We start from the raw sequence: 22,777 nt of genomic DNA on the forward strand, positions 1-22,777 counted from the left end.
GGGTTCCCTGGGTATCTGGGAGGGGTACAGGGGTTCCCTGGGTATGTGGGGGGGTGGGCCGGATCTGGGTCAGTCGGGGTACAGGGGGTTCCCTGGGTATCTGTGGGAGGTACGGTGGGTTCCCTGGGTATCTGGGGGGTACAGAGGGTTCCCTGGGTATCTGGGGGGGTATATGGGGTTCCCTGGGTATCTGGGGGAGGTACAGGGGTTCCCTGGGTATCTGGGGGAGGTACATGGGGGTTCCCTGGGTATCTGGGGGGGTACAGGGGGTTCCCTGGGTATCTGGGGGGGTACAGGGGTTTCCCTGGGTATCTGGGGGGGTACAGGGGGTTCCCTGGGTATCTGGGGACGGTACAGGGGTTCCCTGGGTATCTGCGGAGGTACAGGGGGTTCCCTGGGTATCTGGGGGAGGTACCGTGGTTCCCTGGGTATCGGGGGGGGGTACAGGGGGTTCCCTGGGTATCTGGGGGGTCACGTGAGCAGGGTTCCCTGGTATCTGGGGGAGGTACAGTGGGTTCCCTGGGTATCTGGGGGGGAGGGGGTTCCCTGGGTATCTGGGGGTACATGGGGTTCCCTGGTATCTGGGGGAGGTACAGTGGGTTCCCTGGGTATCTGGGGGGGGTACAGGCGGTTCCCTGGGTATCTAGGGGAGGTACAGGGGGTTTCCCTGGGTATCTGGGGGAGGTACAGGGGGTTCCCTAGGTATCTGGGGCAGCGGTACAGGGGGTTCCCTGGGTATCTGGGGGAGGTACAGGGGTTCCCTGGGTATCTGGGGGAGGTACAGGGGGTTCCCTGGGTATCTGGGGGAGGTACAGGTGGGTCCCTGAGTATCTGGGGGAGGTACAGGGGTCCGCATGGGGTGGGTATCTGGGGGAGGTACAGGGGATTCCCTGGGTATCTGGGGGAGGTACAGTCGGGGTTCCCTGGTATCTGCGGGCGGAGGTACGGTGGGTTCCCTGGGTATCTCTGGGGGGGTAAGGTGGGTTCCCTGGGTATCTGGGCGGGGTACAGGGGTTCCCTGGGTATCTGCGGGGGGAGGTACGGGGGGTTCCCTGGGTATCTGGGGGCACGGTGGGTTCCCTGGGTATCTGGGGGGTACAGTGGGTTCCTGGGTATCTGCGGGGGGAGGTACGGTGGGTCCCTGGTGTATCTGGGGGGTACAGTGGGTTCCCTGGGTATCTCGGGGGGGGGTAGGGTGGGTTCCCTGGGTATCTGGGGGAGGTACAGGGGGTTCCCTGGGTATCTGGGGGGTACAGGGGGTTCCCTGGGTATCTGGGGGGTACAGGGGGTTCCCTGGGTATCTGGGGGGTACAGGGGTTCAGTGGGATCAGAAATATAAATAATAATAAGACACAGTTTCCAGGGGTTCCCTGGGTATCTGGGGGAGGTACAGGGGTTCCCTGGGTATCTGGGGGGTACAGGGGTTCCCTGGGTATCTGGGGGGGTACAGGGGGTTCCCGCGGTATCTGGGGGGGTACAGGGGGTTCAGTGGGATCAGAAATATAAATAATAATAAGACACAGTTTCGGGGGTTCCCTGGGTATCTGGGGGGGTACGGTGGGTTCCCTGGGTATCTGCGGGGGGAGGTACGGTGGGTTCCCTGGGTATCTGGGGGGAGTACGGTGGGTTCCCTGGGTATCTTGGGTACAGTGGGTTCCCTGGGTATCTGCGGGGGGAGTACGGGGGGTTCCCTGGGTATCTGGGGGGGTACAGGGGGTCCCGGGTATCTGGGGGGTACAGGGGTTCCCTGGGTATCTGGGGGAGGTACAGGGGGTTCCCTGGGTATCTGGGGGGGTACGGTGGGTTCCCTGGGTATCTGGGGGGGGTACAGGGGGTTCCCTGGGTATCTGGGGGGGGGTAGGGTGGGTTCCCTGGGTATCTGGGGGAGGTACAGGGGGTTCCCTGGGTATCTGGGGGGGTACAGGGGTTCCCTGGTATCTGGGGAGGTATGGTGGTTCCCTGGTATCTGGGGGGTACAGGGGGTTCCCTGGGTAACTGGGGGAGGTACAGTGGGTTCCCTGGGTATCTGGGGAGGTACAGGGGGTTCCCTGGGTATCTGCGGGGGGAGGTACGGGGGTCCCTGGGTTATCTGGGGGAGGTACAGGGGGTTCCCTGGGTATCTGGGGGGGTACAGGGGGTTCCCTGGGTATCTGGGGGAGGTACAGGGGGTTCCCTGGGTATCTGGGGGGGTACAGGGGGTTCCCTGGGTATCTGGGGGAGGTATGGTGGATTCCCTGGTATGTGGGGGAGGTACAGGGGGTTCAGTGGGATCAGAAATATAAATAATAATAATAAGACACAGTTTCCAGGTTGCTGGGGTCACTGACCCTGGCAACCATCTTGTATGTAACTTTCCAGCTTGGAGAGAGGAAGACGACAAGTAAAGGGCAAGTGAAAGCGACGGGTTATTATTAATATTTACACATTCAGTAGCAGATAATTAGCACATTTTTACAATAGTTTCTGGGGAAAGGGTTAATATTTACAGAGGAGGAGGAGTTACAATCAACCACAAATCACTGCAATTAATTGCTCATTTGCATAATCTCAGGATGACACAAACGGACATTTGAGCGCCGGTGCTTTGATGAGTGAAACCGCAGGGGCGGATATATTGGGGGGAACTTGCGCGGCCCCCACTTCTGTTCACCAATTAAATAATGAGTCCGGCAGGTACCCCCCCTGATCCACCCCGTTATCTTCTGCTGCAACAGAGAGAGGGGAGAGAGAAAAGTGTCAGTTATACAACTCCCTGCACCCTCTCTGGGCTGTTCCTGCTGAATTGTGCTTAGTACAGGGGAATCCCTATGTGCCATAGTGTTATGGTATCTCTCTGTACAGGCTATGGGCAAACTTAGGGGGCTGTTCCTGCTGAATTGTGCTTAGTACAGGGGAATCCCTATGTGCCATAGTTTTATGGTATCTCTCTGTACAGGCTATGGGCAAACTTGGGGGCTGTTCCTGCTGAATTGTGCTTAGTACAGGGGAATCCCTATGTGCCATAGTTTTATGGTATCTCTCTGTACAGGCTATGGGCAAACTTAGGGGGCTGTTCCTGCTGAATTGTGCTTAGTACAGGGGAATCCCTATGTGCCATAGTTTTATGGTATCTCTCTGTACAGGCTATGGGCAAACTTAGGGGGCTGTTCCTGCTGAATTGTGCTTAGTACAGGGGAATCCCTATGTGCCATAGTATTATGGTATCTCTCTGTACAGGCTATGGGCAAACTTAGGGGGCTGTTCCTGCTGAATTGTGCTTAGTACAGGGGGTCCCTATGGGAAGTACCAGTTGGGCTTCAGGGGAGACTGTACCTTCCTCCTGGGCTTTCTGCAAGGAGCTGAGGAACATGGCGGCCGCCTCGGAGATGGTGATGGGGTTGGAGTTGCGGCTTCGTGTCTCTGGGACAATAAAGGGGAACATATCAGTAAATCAATAGGAAATAATTATTTGGGGGTTCAGGGAAGGGGGTTCCTCTCTGGGGATAAGGGGCCAATCAGGGGGCAGGATTTACCCAGTTGCAGTCGATCATACAGATCCTTCCTTTGACTCTCGTCGGAGATGAAGCGCCGCCCCTCTGCAACCGAAACAAACGTCACTCATTGCCCCCCTGTTTGTACAGAACCCCCAGTTTGTGGGGACCCCAACCCATCCATGAACCCCTATCTGCCCAATGTATCCCTATGGGGAGCTCAGTTTACATTACATTACAGCACTGCCGGCCGGAGGGGCCTGTAACTGATTAAACTAGGGGAGGGGGGGGTCTCTCCATTAAAGCTTTTGCCAATAATTAAAGGGGAAGTTGACCCAAAGAACTGGCTGCCTGGGCCCAATGTGCAGTTTATTTATTCCCCTTGGAGCAATGGTAGAAAAGGGGCAATAGGGCAATTGACTTACGTGCCCCTTTGAGGTACAACATGGCCTGGGGGGTCCAGTTTCTCCTCTGGAAGTGACTCTGTGCGGAGAGACATAAAGGGTTAATAGGGCGGTGCCCGGGCAGGGATTGGGGGGTTGGTACTAATGACACGGGGGGGGCTCACCTGGGGGAGACTCAGTGACTGGGGGATCACAGACGCCGTCAGCAGCAATATTAGAGTGCAAGCAGTGTGACAAGCGGATTCCTGCGCAGGGGAGACAGAGATACAGAGATTTATTCCCTCCCTATAGCGACGCACATTGTATTAACCCCTATGTACCAGCCTATTAACCCCCAGTGTACCAGCCTTTTAACCCCCTGTGTACCAGCCTATTAACGCCCAGTGTACCAGCCTATTAACCCCCTGTTTACCAGGCCTTTTAACCCCCTGTGTACCAGCCTATTAACCCCCAGTGTACCAGCCTATTAACCTCCTGTGTACCAGCCTATTAACCCCTGTGTACCAGCCTATTAACCCCCTGTGTACCAGCCTATTAACCCCCTGTGTACCAGCCTATTAACCCCTGTGTACCAGCCTATTAACCCCCTGTGTACCAGCCTATTACCCCCTGTGTACCAGCCTATTAACCCCCAGTGTACCAGCCTTTTAAACCAGCCTATTAACCCCCTGTGTACCAGCCTATTAACCCCCTGTGTACCAGCCTAACCCCCTGTGTACCAGCCTATTAACCCCCAGTGTACCAGCCTTTTAACCCCCTGTGTACCAGCCTATTAACCCCCTGTGTACCAGCCTATTAACCCCCTGTGTACCAGCCTATTAACCCCCTGTGTACCAGCCTATTAACCCCCTGTGTACCAGCCTATCTAACAAGGCTCTGATTCTGGGGACCCCTAACTGCCCCCCCAAGAATTAATAGGAAATAATCACTGAATAATCAGCAGCAGGAGGGAAGCAAGTGGGGGGCACTGGGGGGAACTGGGGTCACAACTGGAAGCCTGGGCTGCTTAGCAAGGGGGCAAGTGGGGGGGCATATGAGAGACTTGCCTGGGGGGCTACTGGGGCCTGGGGGAAGGGAAAATGGAATGGGAAGCAGGAGTTTGGGGATGAAGGGGTTAATTGTAGGGTTAAATAAGGAATGACCTGGGTATAGTTCATAGTGGGTCCCGTACAGCAAAGGGTCATTTATGGGAGGGGCCTGAAAAAGGAAAGGGTTAGATAAGGGCATCAGGGGGGGGGGGGTATCAGTCTAACAGTGGGATCAGTGCCCCCGGGGGGTATCAGTCTAACAGTGGGATCAGTGCCCCCGGGGGGGTATCAGTCTAACAGTGGGATCAGTGCCCCCGGGGGTATCAGTCTAACAGCGGGATCAGTGCCCCCGGGGGGGTATCAGTCTAACAGTGGGATCAGTGCCCCCGCGGGGGGGTATCAGTCTAACAAGTGGGGGATCAGTGCCCCCGGGGGGTATCAGTCTAACAGTGGGATCAGTGCCCCAGGGGGGGTATCAGTCTAACAGTGGGATCAGTGCCCAGGGGGGATCAGTCTAACAGTGGAATCAGTGCCCCCGGCTGGGGGTATCAATCTAACAGTGGGATCAGTGCCCCAGGGGGGTATCAGTCTAACAGTGGAATCAGTGCCCCGGGGGGTATCAATCTAACAGTGGAATCAGTGCCCCCGGGAAGGTATCAGTCTAACAGTGGAATCACACAGTGCCCCCGGGAGTATAACAGTGGGATCAGTGCCCCCGGGGGGGTATCAGTCTAACAGTGGAATCAGTGCCCCGGGGGTATCAGTCTAACAGTGGGATCAGGCCCCACGGGTATCAGTCTAACAGTGGGATCAGTGCCCCACGGGGTATCAGTCTAACAGTGGGATCAGTGCCCCAGGGGGGGTATCAGTCTAACAGTGGGATCAGTGCCCCAGGGGGGGTATCAGTCTAACAGTGGAATCAGTGCCCCCGGGGGGGTATCAATCTAACAGTGGGATCAGTGCCCCAGGGGGGGTATCAGTCTAACAGTGGGATCAGTGCCCCAGGGGGGGGAATCAGTCAAACAGTGGAATCAGTGCCCCAGGGGGGTATCAGTCTAACAGTGGGATCAGATACTCAATATACGTTGCCCCAGGGGGGGATCAGTCTAACAGTGGAATCAGTGCCCCCGGGGGGTATCAATCTAACAGTGGGATCAGTGCCCCAGGGGGGTATCAGTCTAACAGTGGGATCAGTGCCCCCAGGGGGTATCAGTCTAACAGTGGGATCAGTGCCCCCGGGGGTACTCAGTCTAACAGTGGGATCAGTGCCCCCAGGGGGTATCAGTCTAACAGTGGGATCAGTGCCCCCGGGGGGGTATCAGTCTAACAGTGGCATCAGTGCCCCCGGGGGGGTATCAGTCTAACAGTGGGAATCAGTGCCCCCGGGGGGTATCAGTCTAACAGTGGAATCAGTGCCCCGGGGGGTATCAATCTAACAGTGGGATCAGTGCCCCAGGGGGGTATCAGTCTAACAGTGGGATCAGTGCCCCCAGGGTATCAGTCTAACAGTGGGATCAGTGCCCCCGGGGGTATTCAGTCTAACAGTGGGATCAGTGCCCCCAGGGTATCAGTCTAACAGTGGGATCAGTGCCCCGGGGGGGTATCAGTCTAACAGTGGGATCAGTGCCCCCGGCGGGGGTATCAGTCTAACAGTGGGATCAGTGCCCCCGGGGGGTATCAGTCTAACAGTGGGATCAGTGCCCCAGGGGGGGTATCAGTCTAACAGTGGGATCAGTGCCCCAGGGGGGGTATCAGTCTAACAGTGGAATCAGTGCCCCCGGGGGGGTATCAATCTAACAGTGGGATCAGTGCCCCAGGGGGGGTATCAGTCTAACAGTGGAATCAGTGCCCCCGGGGGGGTATCAATCTAACAGTGGAATCAGTGCCCCCGGGGGGTATCAGTCTAACAGTGGAATCAGTGCCCCCGGGGTATCAGTCTAACAGTGGAATCAGTGCCCCCGGGGCGGTATCAGTCTAACAGTGGAATCAGTGCCCCGGGGGGTATCAGTCTAACAGTGGGATCAGTGCCCCAGGGGGGTATCAGTCTAACAGTGGGATCAGTGCCCGGGGGGGTATCAGTCTAACAGTGGAATCAGTGCCCCCGGGGTATCAGTCTAACAGTGGAATCAGTGCCCCCGGGGGAGGTATCAGTCTAACAGTGGGATCAGTGCCCCAGGGGGGATCAGTCTAACAGTGGGATCAGTGCCCCCGCGGGGGTATCAGTCTAACAGTGGAATCAGTGCCCCCGGGGGGTATCAGTCTAACAGTGCGGATCAGTGCCCCCGGTGGGTGGTATTCATCTAACAGTGGGATCAGTGCCCCCGGGGGTATCAGTCTAACAGTGGGATCAGTGCCCCAGGGGGGGTATCAGTCTAACAGTGGAATCAGTGCCCCCGGGGGGGGTTCAATCTAACAGTGGGATCAGTGCCCCAGGGGGGTAATCAGTCTAACAGTGGGATCAGTGCCCCAGGGGGGGTATCAGTCTAACAGTGGAATCAGTGCCCCCGGGGGGGTATCAGTCTAACAGTGGGATCAGTGCCCCAGGGGGGGTATCAGTCTAACAGTGGGATCAGTGCCCGCAGGGGGGTATCAGTCTAACAGTGGAATCAGTGGCCCCGGGGGGGTATCAATCTAACAGTGGGATCAGTGCCCCAGGGGGGGTATCAGTCTAACAGTGGGATCAGTGCCCCAGGGGGGCGTATCAGTCTAACAGTGGAATCAGTGCCCCCGGGGGAGGTATCAGTCTAACAGTGCGGATCAGTGCCCCAGGGGGGGTATCAGTCTAACAGTGGAATCAGTGCCCCCGGGGGGGTATCAATCTAACAGTGGATTCAGTGCCCCAGGGGGTATCAGTCTAACAGTGGATCAGTGCCCCGGGGGTATCAGTCTAACAGTGGGATCAGTTAGCCCCCAGGGGGTATCAGTCTAACAGTGGGATCAGTGCCCCCAGGGGGTATCAGTCTAACAGTGGGATCAGTGCCCCCGGGGGCGGATCAGTCTAACAGTGGGATCAGTGCCCCCGGGGGGGGTGATCAGTCTAACAGTGGGATCAGTGCCCCCGGGGGGGTATCAGTCTAACAGTGGGATCAGTGCCCCGCGGGGGGTATCAATCTAACAGTGGGATCAGTGCCCCAGGGGGGCTTATCAGTCTAACAGTGGGATCAGTGCCCCCAGGGGGTATCAGTCTAACAGTGGGATCAGTGCCCCCCGGGGGGGGGTATCAGTCTAACAGTGGGATCAGTGCCCCCGGGGGGGTATCAGTCTAACAGTGGATCAGTGCCCCCGGGGGTATCAGTCTAACAGTGGGATCAGTGCCCCCGGGGGGTATCAGTCTAACAGTGGGATCAGTGCCCCCGGGAGGGGATCAGTCTAACAGTGGGATCAGTGCCCCGGGGGGGAGGTATCAGTCTAACAGTGGGATCAGTGCCCCCGGGGGGTATCAGTCTCACAGTGGGATCAGTGCCCCAGGGGGGGTATCAGTCTAACAGTGCGGGATCAGTGCCCCCGGGGGGTATCAGTCTCACAGTGGGGATCAGTGCCCCAGGGGGGGTATCAGTCTCACAGTGGGATCAGTGCCCCAGGGGGGGTATCAGTCTAACAGTGGGATCAGTGCCCCAGGGGGGATCAGTCTAACAGTGGGATCAGTGCCCAGGGGGTATCAGTCTAACAGTGGGATCAGTGCCCCGGGGGCGGTATCAGTCTAACAGTGGGATCAGTGCCCCAGGGGGGTATCAGTCTAACAGTGGAATCAGTGCCCCCTGGGGGGGTATCAGTCTAACAGTGGGATCAGTGCCCCCGGTGGGGGTATCAGTCTAACAGTGGGATCAGGCCCCCGGGGGGTATCAGTCTAACAGTGGGATCAGTGCCCCCGGGGGGATCAGTCTAACAGTGGGATCAGTGCCCCCGGGGGTATCAGTCTAACAGTGGGATCAGTGCCCCGGGGGGGGTATCAGTCTCACAAGTGGATCAGTGCCCCAGGGGGGGGTATCAGTCTAACAGTGGAATCAGTGCCCCCGGGGGGATCAGTCTAACAGTGGGATCAGTGCCCCAGGGGGGGTATCAGTCTAACAGTGGAATCAGTGCCCCCGGGGGGGTATCAATCTAACAGTGGGATCAGTGCCCCCAGGGGGGTATCAATCTAACAGTGGGATCAGTGCCCCAGGGGGGGTATCAGTCTAACAGTGGGATCAGTGCCCCAGGGGGGGTATCAGTCTAACAGTGGGATCAGTGCCCCAGGGGGGGTATCAGTCTAACAGTGGGATCAGTGCCCCAGGGGGGGTATCAGTCTAACAGTGGAATCAGTGCCCCCGGGGGGTATCAGTCTAACAGTGGGATCAGTGCCCCGGGGGGGTATCAGTCTAACAGTGGGATCAGTGCCCCCGGGGGGGTATCAGTCTAACAGTGGGATCAGTGCCCCCGGGGGGATCAGTCTAACAGTGGGATCAGTGCCCCCGGGGGGGGTATCAGTCTAACAGTGGGATCAGTGCCCCCGGGGGGTATCAGTCTCACAGTGGGATCAGTGCCCCAGGGGGGGGTATCAGTCTAACAGTGGAATCAGTGCCCCCGGGGGGTATCAGTCTAACAGTGGGATCAGTGCCCCAGGCGGGGGTATCAGTCTAACAGTGGAATCAGTGCCCCCGGGGTAATCAGTCTAACAGTGGGATCAGTGCCCCCGGGGGTATCAGTCTAACAGTGGGATCAGTGCCCCCGGGGGGTATCAGTCTAACAGTGGGATCAGTGCCCCCGGGGGTATCAGTCTAACAGTGGGATCAGTGCCCCAGGGGGGGTATCAGTCTAACAGTGGAATCAGTGCCCCCGGGGGGGTATCAATCTAACAGTGGGATCAGTGCCCCCAGGGGTATCAATCTAACAGTGGGATCAGTGCCCCAGGGGGGGTATCAGTCTAACAGTGGATCAGTGCCCCAGGGGGGTATCAGTCTAACAGTGGGATCAGTGCCCAGGGGGGTATCAGTCTAACAGTGGGATCAGTGCCCCAGGCGGGGGTATCAGTCTAACAGTGGGATCAGTTGCCCCGGAGGGTATCAGTCTAACAGTGGGATCAGTGCCCCCGGGGGGGTATCAGTCTAACAGTGGGATCAGTGCCTCCGGGGGGTATCAGTCTAACAGTGGGATCAGTGCCCCCGGGGGGATCAGTCTAACAGTGGGATCAGTGCCCCCGGGGGGGTATCAGTCTAACAGTGGGATCAGTGCCCCCGGGGGGTATCAGTCTCACAGTGGGATCAGTGCCCCAGGGGGGGGTATCAGTCTAACAGTGGAATCAGTGCCCCCGGGGGTGGGTATCAGTCTAACAGTGGGATCAGTGCCCCAGGGGGGGGGGTATCAGTCTAACAGTGGAATCAGTGCCCCCGGGGGGTATCAATCTAACAGTGGGATCAGTGCCCCCAGGGGTTATCAATCTAACAGTGGGATCAGTGCCCCAGAGGGGTATCAGTCTAACAGTGGGATCAGTGCCCCCCAGGAGCGTATCAGTCTAACAGTGGGATCAGTGCCCCCGGGAGGTATCAGTCTAACAGTGGGATCAGTGCCCCCGCGGGTATCAGTCTAACAGTGGGATCAGTGCCCCAGGGGGGGTATCAGTCTAACAGTGGGATTCAGTGCCCCAGGGGCGGGGTATCAGTCTAACAGTGGAATCAGTGCCCCGGGGGGATCAGTCTAACAGTGGGATCAGTGCCCCGGGGGGGTATCAGTCTAACAGTGGAATCAGTGCCCCCGGGGCGAGTAATCATCTAACAGTGGGATCAGTGCCCCAGGGGGGTATCAGTCTAACAGTGGTATCAGTGCCCCCAGGGGGTATCAGTCTAACAGTGGGATCAGTGCCCCCGGGGGTATCAGTCTAACAGTGGGATCAGTGCCCCCAGGGGGTATCAGTCTAACAGTGGGATCAGTGCGCCCCGTGGGGGTATCAGTCTAACAGTGGGATCAGTGCCCCAGGGGGGGTATCAGTCTAACAGTGGGATCAGTGCCCCAGGGGGGGTATCAGTCTAACAGTGGAATCAGTGCCCCCGGGTGGGGGTATCAGTCTAACAGTGGGATCAGTGCCCCAGGGGGGTATCAGTCTTAAAACAGTGGAATCAGTGCCCCCGGGGTATCAATCTAACAGTGGGATCAGTCCCCAGGGGTATCAGTCTAACAGTGGGATCAGTGCCGCCGGGGGGTATCAGTCTAACAGTGGGATCAGTGCCCCCAGGGAGGTATCAGTCTAACAGTGGGATCAGTGCCCCCGGGGGTATCAGTCTAACAGTGGGATCAGTGCCCCCAGGGGGTATTTCAGTCTAACAGTGGGATCAGTGCCCCCGGGGGGGTATCAGTCTAACAGTGGGATCAGTGCCCCCGGGGGGTATCAGTCTAACAGTGGGATCAGTGCCCCAGGGGGGGTATCAGTCTAACAGTGGGATCAGTGCCCCCAGGGGGGGTATCAGTCTAACAGTGGAATCAGTGCCCCCGGGGGGTATCAGTCTAACAGTGGGATCAGTGCCCCAGGGGGGTATCAGTTTCTAACAGTGGAATCAGTGCCCCCGGCGGGGTATCAATCTAACAGTGGGATCAGTGCCCCAGGGGGTATCAATCTAACAGTGGGATCAGTGCCCCAGGGGGTATCAGTCTAACCCAGTGGGATCAGTTGCCCCGGGGGGGTATCAGTCTAACAGTGGGATCAGTGCCCCGGGCATGGTATCAGTCTAACAGTGGGATCAGTGCCCCCGGGGGTTATCAGTCTAACAGTGGGATCAGTGCCCCCGGGCCCGGTATCAGTCTAACAGTGGGATCAGTGCCCCCGGGGGGGTATCAGTCTAACAGTGGGATCAGTGCCCCCCGGCGGGGGGTATCAGTCTAACAGTGGGATCAGTGCCCCCGGGGGGATCAGTCTAACAGTGGGATCAGTGCCCCCGGGGGGGGTATCAGTCTAACAGTGGGATCAGTGCCCCCGGGGGGTAATCAGTCTCACAGTGGGATCAGTGCCCCAGGGGGGTTATCAGTCTAACAGTGGAATCAGTGCCCCCGGGGGGTATCAGTCTAACAGTGGGATCAGTGCCCCAGGGGGGGTATCAGTCTAACAGTGGAATCAGTGCCCCCGGGGGTGTATCAATCTAACAGTGGGATCAGTGCCACCCAGGGGGGTATCAATCTAACAGTGGGATCAGTGCCCCAGGGGGGTATCAATCTAACAGTGGGATCAGTGCCCCAGGGGGGTATCAGTCTAACAGTGGGATCAGTGCCCCCGGGGGGGTATCAGTCTAACAGTGGGATCAGTGCCCCCGGGGGGTATCAGTCTAACAGTGGGATCAGTGCCCCAGGAGGGGTATCAGTCTAACAGTGGGATCAGTGCCCCAGGGGGGGTATCAGTCTAACAGTGGAATCAGTGCCCCCGGGGGGTATCAATCTAACAGTGGGATCAGTGCCCCAGGGGGGTATCAGTCTAACAGTGGAATCAGTGCCCCCGTCGGAGGGGGGTTACAATCTAACAGTGGAATCAGTGCCCCGGGGGGTATCAGTCTAACAGTGGAATCAGTGCCCCCGGGGGTATCAGTCTAACAGCGGGATCAGTGCCCCCGGCCCACCGGCCGCGGGGGTATCAGTCTAACAGTGGGATCAGTGCCCCCGGGGGATCAGTCTAACAGTGGAATCAGTGCCCCCGGGGGTATCAATCTAACAGTGGGATCAGTGCCCCAGGGGGGTATCAATCTAACAGTGGATTCAGTGCCCCCGGGGGGCGTATCAGTCTAACAGTGGGATCAGTGCCCTCAGGGGGGTATCAGTCTAACAGTGGGATCAGTGCCCCCAGGGGTATCAATCTAACAGTGGGATCAGTGCCCCAGGGGGCCCGGAGGTATCAATCTAACAGTGGAATCAGTGCCCCCGGGGGGTATCAGTCTAACAGTCGGAATCAGTGCCCCCGGGGGGTATCAGTCTCGGGATCAGTGCCCGGGGTATCAGTCTAACAGTGGGATCAGTGCCCCCGGGGGTATCAGTCTAACAGTGGAATCAGTGCCCCCGGGGGGGTATCAATCTAACAGTGGGATCAGTGCCCCAGGGGGGTATCAATCTAACAGTGGGATCAGTGCCCCCGGGGGGGTATCAGTCTAACAGTGGGATCAGTGCCCCCAGGGGGGTATCAGTCTAACAGTGGGATCAGTGCCCCCAGGGGGTATCAATCTAACAGTGGGATCAGTGCCCCAGGGGGGTATCAATCTAACAGTGGGATCAGTGCCCCCGGGGGGGTATCAGTCTAACAGTGGGATCAGTGCCCCCAGGGGGGTATCAGTCTAACAGTGGGATCAGTCCCCCGGGGGTATCAGTCTAACAGTGGGATCAGTGCCCCCGGGGGGTTCAGTCTCACAGTGGGATCAGTGGCCCCCGGGGTATCAGTCTAACAGTGGGATCAGTGCCCCCGGGGGGTATCAGTCTAACAGTGGGATCAGTGCCCCCGGGGGGGATCAGTCTAACAGTGGGATCAGTGCCCCCGGGGGGTTATCAGTCTAACAGTGGGATCAGTGCCCCCGGGGGTATCAGTCTCACAGTGGGATCAGTGCCCCAGGGGGGGGTATCAGTCTAACAGTGGAATCAGTGCCCCCGGGGGGGTATCAGTCTAACAGTGGGATCAGTGCCCCAGGGGGGGTATCAGTCTAACAGTGGAATCAGTGCCCCCGGGGGGGTATCAATCTAACAGTGGGATCAGTGCCCCCAGGGGGGTATCAATCTAACAGTGGGATCAGTGCCCCAGGGGGGTATCAGTCTAACAGTGGGATCAGTGCCCCCAGGGGGTATCAGTCTAACAGTGGGATCAGTGCCCCCGGGGGGGTATCAGTCTAACAGTGGGATCAGTGCCCCCGGGGGGGTATCAGTCTAACAGTGGGATCAGTGCCCCCGGGGGGTATCAGTCTAACAGTGGGATCAGTGCCCCCGGGGGGGTATCAGTCTAACAGTGGGATCAGTGCCCCCGGGGGGGTATCAGTCTAACAGTGGGATCAGTGCCCCCGGGGGGGTATCAGTCTACAGTGGGATCAGTGCCCCCGGGGGGATCAGTCTAACAAGTGGGATCAGTGCCCCCGGGGGGGTATCAGTCTAACAGTGGGATCAGTGCCCCCGGGGGGTATCAGTCTCACAGTGGGATCAGTGCCCCCGGGGGGTATCAGTCTCACAGTGGGATCAGTGCCCCCGGGGGGGGGTATCAGTCTAACAGTGGGATCAGTGCCCCCGGGGGGGGGGTATCAGTCTAATACAGGGATCAGTGCCCCCGGGGGGGGGTATCAGTCTAATACAGGGATCAGTGCCCCCGGGGGGGGGGTATCAGTCTAATACAGGGATCAGTGCCCCCGGGGGGGGGTATCAGTCTAATACAGGGATCAGTGCCCCCGGGGGGGGGGGTATCAGTCTAATACAGGGATCAGTGCCCCCGGGGGGGGGGGTATCAGTCTAATACAGGGATCAGTGCCCCCGGGGGGGGGGTATCAGTCTAATACAGGGATCAGTGCCCCCGGGGGTATCAGTCTAACAGTGGGATCAGTGCCCCCGGGGGGGGTATCAGTCTAACAGTGGGATCAGTGCCCCCGGGGGGGGGTATCAGTCTAATACAGGGATCAGTGCCCCCGGGGGGGGGTATCAGTCTAATACAGGAATCAGTGCCCCCGGGGGTATCAGTCTAACAGTGGGATCAGTGCCCCCGGGGGGGGGTATCAGTCTAACAGTGGATCAGTGCCCCCGGGGGGGGGTATCAGTCTAACAGTGGGATCAGTGCCCCCGGGGGGGGGTATCAGTCTAACAGTGGGATCAGTGCCCCCGGGGGGGGGGTATCAGTCTAATACAGGGATCAGTGCCCCCGGGGGGGGTATCAGTCTAATACAGGGATCAGTGCCCCCGGGGGGTATCAGTCTAACAGTGGGATCAGTGCCCCCGGGGGGGGGTATCAGTCTAACAGTGGGATCAGTGCCCCCGGGGGGTATCAGTCTAACAGTGGGATCAGTGCCCCCGGGGGTATCAGTCTAACAGTGGGATCAGTGCCCCCGGGGGGGGGGGTATCAGTCTAACAGCGGGATCAGTGCCCCCGGGGGGTATCAGTCTCACAGTGGGATCAGTGCCCCAGGGGGGTATCAGTCTAACAGTGGGATCAGTGCCCCAGGGGGGTATCAGTCTCACAGTGGGATCAGTGCCCCAGGGGGGTATCAGTCTAACAGTGGGATCAGTGCCCCCGGGGGGTATCAGTCTAACAGCGGGATCAGTGCCCCCGGGGGGTATCAGTCTAACAGCGGGATCAGTGCCCCCGGGGGGTATCAGTCTAACAGTGGGATCAGTGCCCCCGGGGGTATCAGTCTAACAGTGGGATCAGTGCCCCCGGGGGGTATCAGTCTAACAGTGGGATCAGTGCCCCCGGGGATATTGGGGAGTTGTATCAGGAGTCAGAACCAGCAGTGCAGGGAAGGGAAAGGGACAGACACAGTGACAGTTACACATAACTATAAACCCAGTGAGAATGAGGGATGAATGGGTATTGGGGAGTTGTATCAGGAGTCAGAACCAGCAGTGCAGGGAAGGAAAGGGACAGACACAGTGACAGTTACACATAACTATAAACCCAGTGAGAATGAGGAATGAATGGGTATTGGGGGAGTTGTATCAGGAGTCAGAACCAGCAGTGCAGGGAAGGGAAAGGGACAGACACAGTGACAGTTACACATAACTATAAACCCAGTGAGAATGAGGAATGAATGGGTATTGGGGAGTTGTATCAGGAGTCAGAACCAGCAGTGCAGGGAAGGGAAAGGGACAGACACAGTGACAGTTACACATAACTATAAACCCAGTGAGAATGAGGAATGAATGGGTATTGGGGAGTTGTATCAGGAGTCAGAACCAGCAGTGCAGGGAAGGGAAAGGGACAGACACAGTGACAGTTACACATAACTATAAACCCAGTGAGAATGAGGGATGAATGGGTATTGGGGAGTTGTATCAGGAGTCAGAACCAGCAGTGCAGGGAAGGGAGAGGGACAGCCCATTACCTGTGGGACAGAACTCACCTTCATCCTCCTCCCTCTGTGGCCCTGCCGAGTTCTGTTGGGTTCTCGCTGGGACTCTCACTATGGGGGGCTCTATTTAAAGTGTCTGCCCCCACCCCCGAGTGGCTGAATGTGAATGGGAGAGACCCCCCCGCCCCTGTCAGAGTGGGAGATGGAGGAGAAGATGCCCCCCCCTGTGGGTATTTCCTCCCAAGGTTGGGGGGGGGGGTGATTGACGGTCGGGGGGAGACGCTGCCATATTTTGCTTGGGGATCAATAACTGGAAAGTGAAGGTTGAGGATAATGAGATCTGACAGGGAAACCGACTGTTCATCAAACTGTCACGGGAAAGAGACAGATTAGAGCGTAAATACAGGGGGGGGCAGGTTAGTAAATACCAGGCTGAATTCTGCTGGAACGTCATGTACTAATGGGGGTCCCCGGGGGGGTCTGTACAACTATAACCTGCTGTGTTCCCTATAACGTATCACTTGGCAACAGGGCTTGCACTCTTATTCGTGGTCACTTTGGGCAGCAGTTCAGCAGTTTGCGGATCTCATGGGGGGGCACAATCTTATTGGGGAGTTTTACCCACAGAATCATTTACTAGTGGTATTATATTGTTATATGGGCAACTGGGGCAGACAGCAGGGGGGGGGGGGCAACTAGGCCCCTTGTGGCCCCTCCTGCAGGTTTCAAGCTCCGCTCCCCCCAGCCTGATGTGCCCCCAGTCAGAGCGATGCCCCCCGATACTATGGCCCCCCCCTGCTGTGTGTATAGTGCATAGCGAGACCCCATCTTGGGTGTCTCTGGTACCAACAGATTGTGGGGGGCTGGGAGCTCTTTCCTAGAGAGCATTGTGGGGGTCAGTATCTGGTATAGAAGTTGGGGTTCAATAGCCGTCTGTGCACCTCAGTAATGTAGTTGCAAGTATAATTGCCCTTTCTGGGGCATTTCACAGCGTGCCCATACCCCTCCCACTCCACTAACTGCCCCCAGCCACAGTATCCTGTGTATCGGTTTGTCCCTTACAGGCCCCCGTATAGGGTTATAGCCATAGGTTACTGCCTGGGAGCCAATTTGCCCAGAGACGATGAAGGGGCGGGACTATCCTGTATCATATGTATCATGTGACTCACCTGCCGCTGAATGGGGGCGTTACCCTCGCAAATGATTGGCAGTTGCTCATTTGTATTTGCATTTCTTTTTAATTATTAAACCAAACGGCTACACGGTTGCTATGGTCACAGACCTAGGTGTGAAGGCGGAGCCAGGACCCCGGACTGCGCCAAATCCATATGGGGGGGTAATAAAATAAGGAGAGAGGATTCCGTTACACCCGCGTGTACAAAAAATGGTTTATTCACACCGTAAGAACCGGGATTCCGCCGTTTCTTTTTTTTTTTAGAAATCATTCCCCCTCCCCATTTTAAAAATGACGCCGTTATCTGGTGGGCGGAGCTTTCATGCAATCACATGGGGCGAGTCTGGTCGTCAGGACGTATCCGCCGTTTCCATAAATAATTAAAAAAAACAAAAAAAAAAACGAGGTTCTCTATGCGACGGGGGCGGCGGATTCCGGGGGGGCTCAGCGCCGATTCCAAAACGACAAGAGAAAGTCTCGCAAAAACCGCTGATTTCTGCTCCCACCCCCACGGGACGCAAGGGGTTAAAAGGATGATTTTTTTTTTCATACGTAGAAAAGAGGGGGGCGTGGCACAGTTTCCTCTCCGGCGCGGCCGTATAAATAGCGTGGGAAGCAGGCTCCTCCCATTGGGCACTATACCATGTTGTTACTCTCTCCGGCTTTGTCTACCAGCTGCGAGGGGGGGAAAATAAAGGGTAAGTTAAACACAGGAAAAAGCAGATGATCAGCCTTAGAGCTGGGACCAAAGGGACAATAAACCTCTTGTTCATCTGGAGCTCCGCCCCCCTGTGCCTGCTGGGAGTTGTAGTTCCTCCAGTCAGGCAACGCTGGCCACAAGGCTTACACTTATATTATATCAGCCTGTAGGCATCCAGGGACTGGCCCAATTGGATGCAGGGGGGATGGTACCTGTGTTGTTATCAGCCCCGCCCACCCTGATCTGATGGCAGTTGGAAGAGGACAAAGTAAAGGACTAACCGTGGGTGCGTAACTCCCGGGGGGCTTAGGTTGGCTTGGATAAAAAGCACAAAAGAAAAATAATAATAATAAAAGTCATTCGCTTAGAATCACCACTTCCCCTTTACTACCCCTTTACTACTCCTGCTCCCACTGGGGCATTACCGGTACATACACTGCAGCCGCAGGGGGGTTATTAACATCTGCACTGCTGAGGGCGCAAGCAAGGGGGCAAGTCAGCTCAGCAAGAAAAAACCCTCTGGCCCTGACTGCCCCCTATCCCTCCCCCGCTATTGGGCACCAAACGAGCAATGAATGGAACATCATTAAAGATGCCCCGGGGGAAACCACTGTATTTAATGTATCTGTGGCGCCGCTGCCCTCCGTCTCTCACTGTATTTAATGTATCTGTGGCGCCGCTGCCCTCTGTCTCACTGTAGTTAATGTATCTGTGGCTCCGTTGCCCTCTGTCTCTCACTGTATTTAATGTGTCTCTCACTGTATTTAATGTATCTGTGGCGCCGCTGCCCTCCATCTCTCCCTGTATTTAATGTATCTGTGACGCCGCTGCCCTCCATCTCTCACTGTATTTAATGTGTCTCTCACTGTATTTAATGTATCTGTGACGCCGCTGCCCTCCATCTCTCACTGTATTTAATGTATCTGTGGGGCAGCTGCCCTCCATCTCTCACTGTATTTAATGTGTCTCTCACTGTATTTAATGTATCTGTGACGCCGCTGCCCTCCATCTCTAACTGTATTTAATGTATCTGTGGTGCAGCTGCCCTCAGTCTCTCACTGTATTTAATGTATCTGTGACGCCGCTGCCCTCCGTCTCTTACTGTATTTAATGTATCTGTGGGGCAGCTGCCCTCCGTCTCTCACTGTATTTAATGTATCTGTGGCGCCGCTGCCCTCTGTCTCTCACTGTATTTAATGTGTCTCTCACTGTATTTAATGTATTTGTGGTGCCGCTGCCCTCCATCTCTCACTGTATTTAATGTATGTGGCGCGGCTGCCCTCCGTCTCTCACTGTATTTAATGAATCTGTGGCGCCCCTGCCCTCCTTCTCTCACTGTATTTAATGTATCTGTGGTGCAGCTGCCCTCCGTCTCTCACTGTATTTAATGTATCTGTGGCGCCGCTGCCCTCCGTCTCTTACTGTATTTAAATGTATCTGTGGTGCAGCTGCCCTCGTCTCTCACTGTATTTAATGTATCTGTGGCGCCGCTGCCCTCCGTCTCTCACTGTATTTAATGTGTCTCTCACTGTACTTAATGTATTTGTGGTGCCGCTGCCCTCCGTCTCTCACTGTATTTAATGTATCTGTGGCGCCGCTGCCCTCCGTCTCTCACTGTATTTAATGTGTCTCTCACTGTATTTAATGTATTTGTGGTGCCGCTGCCCTCCATCTCTCACTGTATTTAATGTATCTGTGGCGCGGCTGCCCTCCGTCTCTCACTGTATTTAATGTATCTGTGGCGCCGCTGCCCTCTGTCTCTCACAGGAGGGGCACAGTGTGTACAGTCAGGCCGAGGGCTGTACATGAGGGGTAGTTGTATAGTAGGGAATGACAGTGTCAGTAACACTATGTAACTAACTATTCCCCCCCCCGAGAATAAAAGGGAGGAGTAATAATGGCAGAGAGGCGGAGCTGTGACACAGGGAGGGGTACTTACCGAACTGATTCCGGGTAAGTTCAGGAGTGACCCCAGCACAGGAATTCTTCGAATGAATCCAATGACCACAGGGAAGAAACCCCTAAATGTGCAAGAGAAATGGCACCGTTAGGAGCGATTAAAGGGTAAGTCTCCATCATATAAACAGGCGGGACTGAACCAGCTGAGGGTGCTAAAATAAACAAACTATGGGGGGGCACTGCTGTGTATCAGGGCACAATATGTACCCGTCGGGGGTAGAACACACTATGGGGGGGCACAATATGTACCCGTCGGGGGTAGAACACACTATGGGGGGGCACAATATGTACCCGTCGGGGGTGGAACACAGTATGGGGGGGGCACAATACGTACCTGTCGGCGGGTAGAACACACTATGGGGGGGCACAATATGTACCCGTCGGGGGTGGAACACAGTATGGGGGGGGCACAATACGTACCTGTTGGGGGTAGAACACACTATGGGGGGGCACAATATGTACCCGTCGGGGTAGAACACAGTATGGGGGGGGGCACAATACGTACCTGTCGGGGGGTAGAACACACTATGGGGGGGCACAATATGTACCCGTCGGGGGTGGAACACAGTATGGGGGGGGCACAATATGTTACCCGTCGGGGGTAGAACACAGTATGGGGGGGGCCACAATACGTACCTGTCGGGGTAGAACACACTATGGGGGGGCACAATATGTAACCCGTCGGGGGTAGAACACACTATGGGGGGGCACAATATGTACCCGTCGGGGTAGAACACACTATGGGGGGGCACAATATGTACCCGTCGGGGGTAGAACACGACTATGGGGGGGCACAATATGTACCCGTCGGGGGTAGAACACACTATGGGGGGGGCACAATATGTACCCGTCGGGGGTAGAACACACTATGGGGGGGCACAATATGTACCCGTCGGGGGTAGAACACACTATGGGGGGGCACAATATGTACCCGTCGGGGGTAGAACACAGTATGGGGCGGCACAATATGTACCCGTCGGGGTTAGAACACACTATGGGGGGGCACAATATGTACCCGTCGGGGGCAGTACCAGCCCGGCACTGACCTGAACAAGAGGAAGAAGCCGTAGATCTCCAGCACCATGCCGATGAGGGGCCAGCCCACCAGAACCACAAACACCCCCCCCAGGAAGAACCCAGTGGCCTTAACTTTGTGTTTCTGGAAGAAAAAGCGGAACGTTCTCTCCAGTCCAATGACGAAGGCCAAGCCGGCCACAAACAGCACCTGGGGGGGGGGAGAGAATCGGGTCAGGGCTCCGGGAGAATAAAGGGCAACAGAACCCCCAACGGCCCAATACAGAGACTACCCCCCCAGGCCCAAATATCTGCAACACCTGAAATAACCGTACCCCCCCCACCCCTCGAGCCGCTAGCAAGGCCTGCTGGGTATCTGATACATGGCCCCGCCCCCTCATTAACTTACATTTCCTATAGCCAATAAGGCTTTGTCAAAAAACAGCAGCATCCCGAAGATGAGGAAGAACACCCCGAACCCCGTTAGTCCCATGCCGATTTCTGTGGAGAGAAAAGAGGGGTAAGGGGGGGTTACATGGGGTACGGGGGGGGGGATCAATATTGAGCCCAGCGAGGCTCATGGGAAATGGGAGTTTCCTAATGAATTGGTTTATTCCCAGCAGGAAATGCTACCATTTGGGCCACAGTGTCGCTCCTTCCTATTGGATAAAGCGGGAATGGTACCGCCTCCGTGATGCGCTCAGAATCTAATTAATGGGTTGGATGAAGGGAGCTAACGAGCTGAGTAATAATGCGCTAACGAACTACATGCATAAAGGTCAGAACTGCCCCCCCCAGCAGCACCGGGTCAGTACCCACTAATGAAGCACAATGAGGTGCCCTTCGACCTGCCCCGGGGGCCACACTGGGGGTATCTGGTGAGGGGCGGGGCTGTATCCGGATAGAACTATAAAGAGTTAATATACAGGGGTGAAACCACCAACTGCCACACACATTCCTCTTCCCAAGGGAACCGACAGCTGCGGCCCAGGAACTCTCAGCCCCGCCCCTGCCCCGCCCAGTTTCAGGGATCCCATGGCAGCAAGAGCCCAATATTCTGCCCCCCCCATGAGTTCATTAACCCTTGGTGCCCCCTCTACAGAACTCTCTGATAACATGGGGGCAAGTGGGGCAGTTAGTCAGAGGCCAGTAATTACAGCCAAGGGGGCAGGTATGTAGGGACCATGGAGAGAAGGTACAGTAGGTACAGAAAGAAGACAGGTAGGTACCCACAGGGGCAGTTAGATAGGGCAAAGCTGAACCGAGAGGCACACAGGAAGGGGCAGAGTGAGCGGTGATATGGGGGAGGCACACAGGGGCAGGGGGTATCTGGGTACAGGGTGGGCGGAGGAGCAGTAGTTAGAGGCGGGTGGGTAGGTACATGCAGGGTAACTAGGTACATATAGGGTAAGTAGGCAGGGGTATCTAGGAACAGGGTGGGGGCAGTAGTTAGAGGCAGGTGGGTAAGTACCCAGGGGCAGGATACATACAGTTGGTGCGCACAGGGGTAGGAAGTAAGGCAGGGGCAATTGGAACAGACAGAGGCACATGGGGTAAATCAATACAGGGCACATGGGGTAAGTGGGAAGTTGGCAGGTAGATGCTCAGGGCTATAGGGACACATGAGACAGGGGCAGGGGGGTAAGTACAGGGGCGGGGGGGTAAGTACAGGGCGGGGGGGTAAGTACAGGGGCGGGGGGTAAGTACAGGGGCAGGGGGGTAAGTACAGGGGGCAGGGGGGTAACTGCAGGGGGGTAACTGCAGGGGCAGGGGGGTAAGTGCAGGGGGTAACTACAGGGGCAGGGGGGTAAGTACAGGGGCAGGGGGTAAGTACAGGGGCAGGGGGGTAACTGCAGGGGGGTAACTGCAGGGGCAGGGGGTAAGTGCAGGGGGTAACTACAGGGGCAGGGGGGTAAGTGCAGGGGGGTAAGTGCAGGGGGGTAAGTGCAGGGGGTAAGTGCAGGGGGTAAGTACAGGGGGGTAAGTACAGGGGGGGTAAGTACAGGGGGGGTAAGTACAGGGGGGGTAAGTTACAGGGGGGTAAGT

At 56.7% G+C, this 22,777-nt stretch overlaps 2 protein-coding genes across 3 annotated transcripts in view; both read right to left on the reverse strand.

Annotated features, from left to right (window-relative positions):
* Positions 1 to 2,381: 2,381 nt before the first annotated feature.
* Positions 2,382 to 17,018, reverse strand: spx (spexin hormone). 2 transcript variants are annotated; one of them, XM_031898437.1, is made up of 6 exons: positions 15,936 to 17,018; positions 4,039 to 4,119; positions 3,896 to 3,953; positions 3,513 to 3,575; positions 3,313 to 3,399; positions 2,382 to 2,702 (listed from the first exon to the last, which is right to left on the reverse strand). In XM_031898437.1, the coding sequence occupies exons 1-6, from the start codon at positions 15,939 to 15,941 to the stop codon at positions 2,647 to 2,649; spliced, it is 351 nt and encodes a 116-aa protein (XP_031754297.1). In that variant the 5' UTR covers positions 15,942 to 17,018; the 3' UTR covers positions 2,382 to 2,646. The 2 variants fall into 2 exon arrangements, with proteins under 2 accessions (XP_031754297.1, XP_031754296.1); XM_031898436.1 differs by having other exon boundaries at positions 2,382 to 2,705.
* A 242-nt stretch (positions 17,019 to 17,260) lies between these two features.
* Positions 17,261 to 22,777, reverse strand: part of golt1b (golgi transport 1B) — an 8,053-nt gene continuing 2,536 nt past the window's right edge. Inside the window, 4 exon segments of the mRNA NM_001011254.1 lie at positions 17,261 to 17,733; positions 19,698 to 19,779; positions 20,764 to 20,942; positions 21,141 to 21,232. Coding sequence (NP_001011254.1) covers positions 17,695 to 17,733; positions 19,698 to 19,779; positions 20,764 to 20,942; positions 21,141 to 21,232 — 392 coding nt within the window. The 3' untranslated portion in view covers positions 17,261 to 17,694.

The sequence above is a fragment of the Xenopus tropicalis genome, chromosome 3 (assembly GCF_000004195.4).
Source record: "Xenopus tropicalis strain Nigerian chromosome 3, UCB_Xtro_10.0, whole genome shotgun sequence".
Lineage (NCBI taxonomy): Eukaryota > Metazoa > Chordata > Amphibia > Anura > Pipidae > Xenopus > Xenopus tropicalis.

Excerpts from the sequence above, each read along its gene's own strand:
- spx (XM_031898436.1), bottom strand. Across the intron at positions 3,576-3,895 it reads GTTGTACCTCAAAGGGGCAC|AGGGGCGGCGCTTCATCTCC; the intron begins GTAAGTCAATTG and ends TTTCGGTTGCAG. Across the intron at positions 3,400-3,512 it reads GTATGATCGACTGCAACTGG|AGACACGAAGCCGCAACTCC; the intron begins GTAAATCCTGCC and ends TTATTGTCCCAG.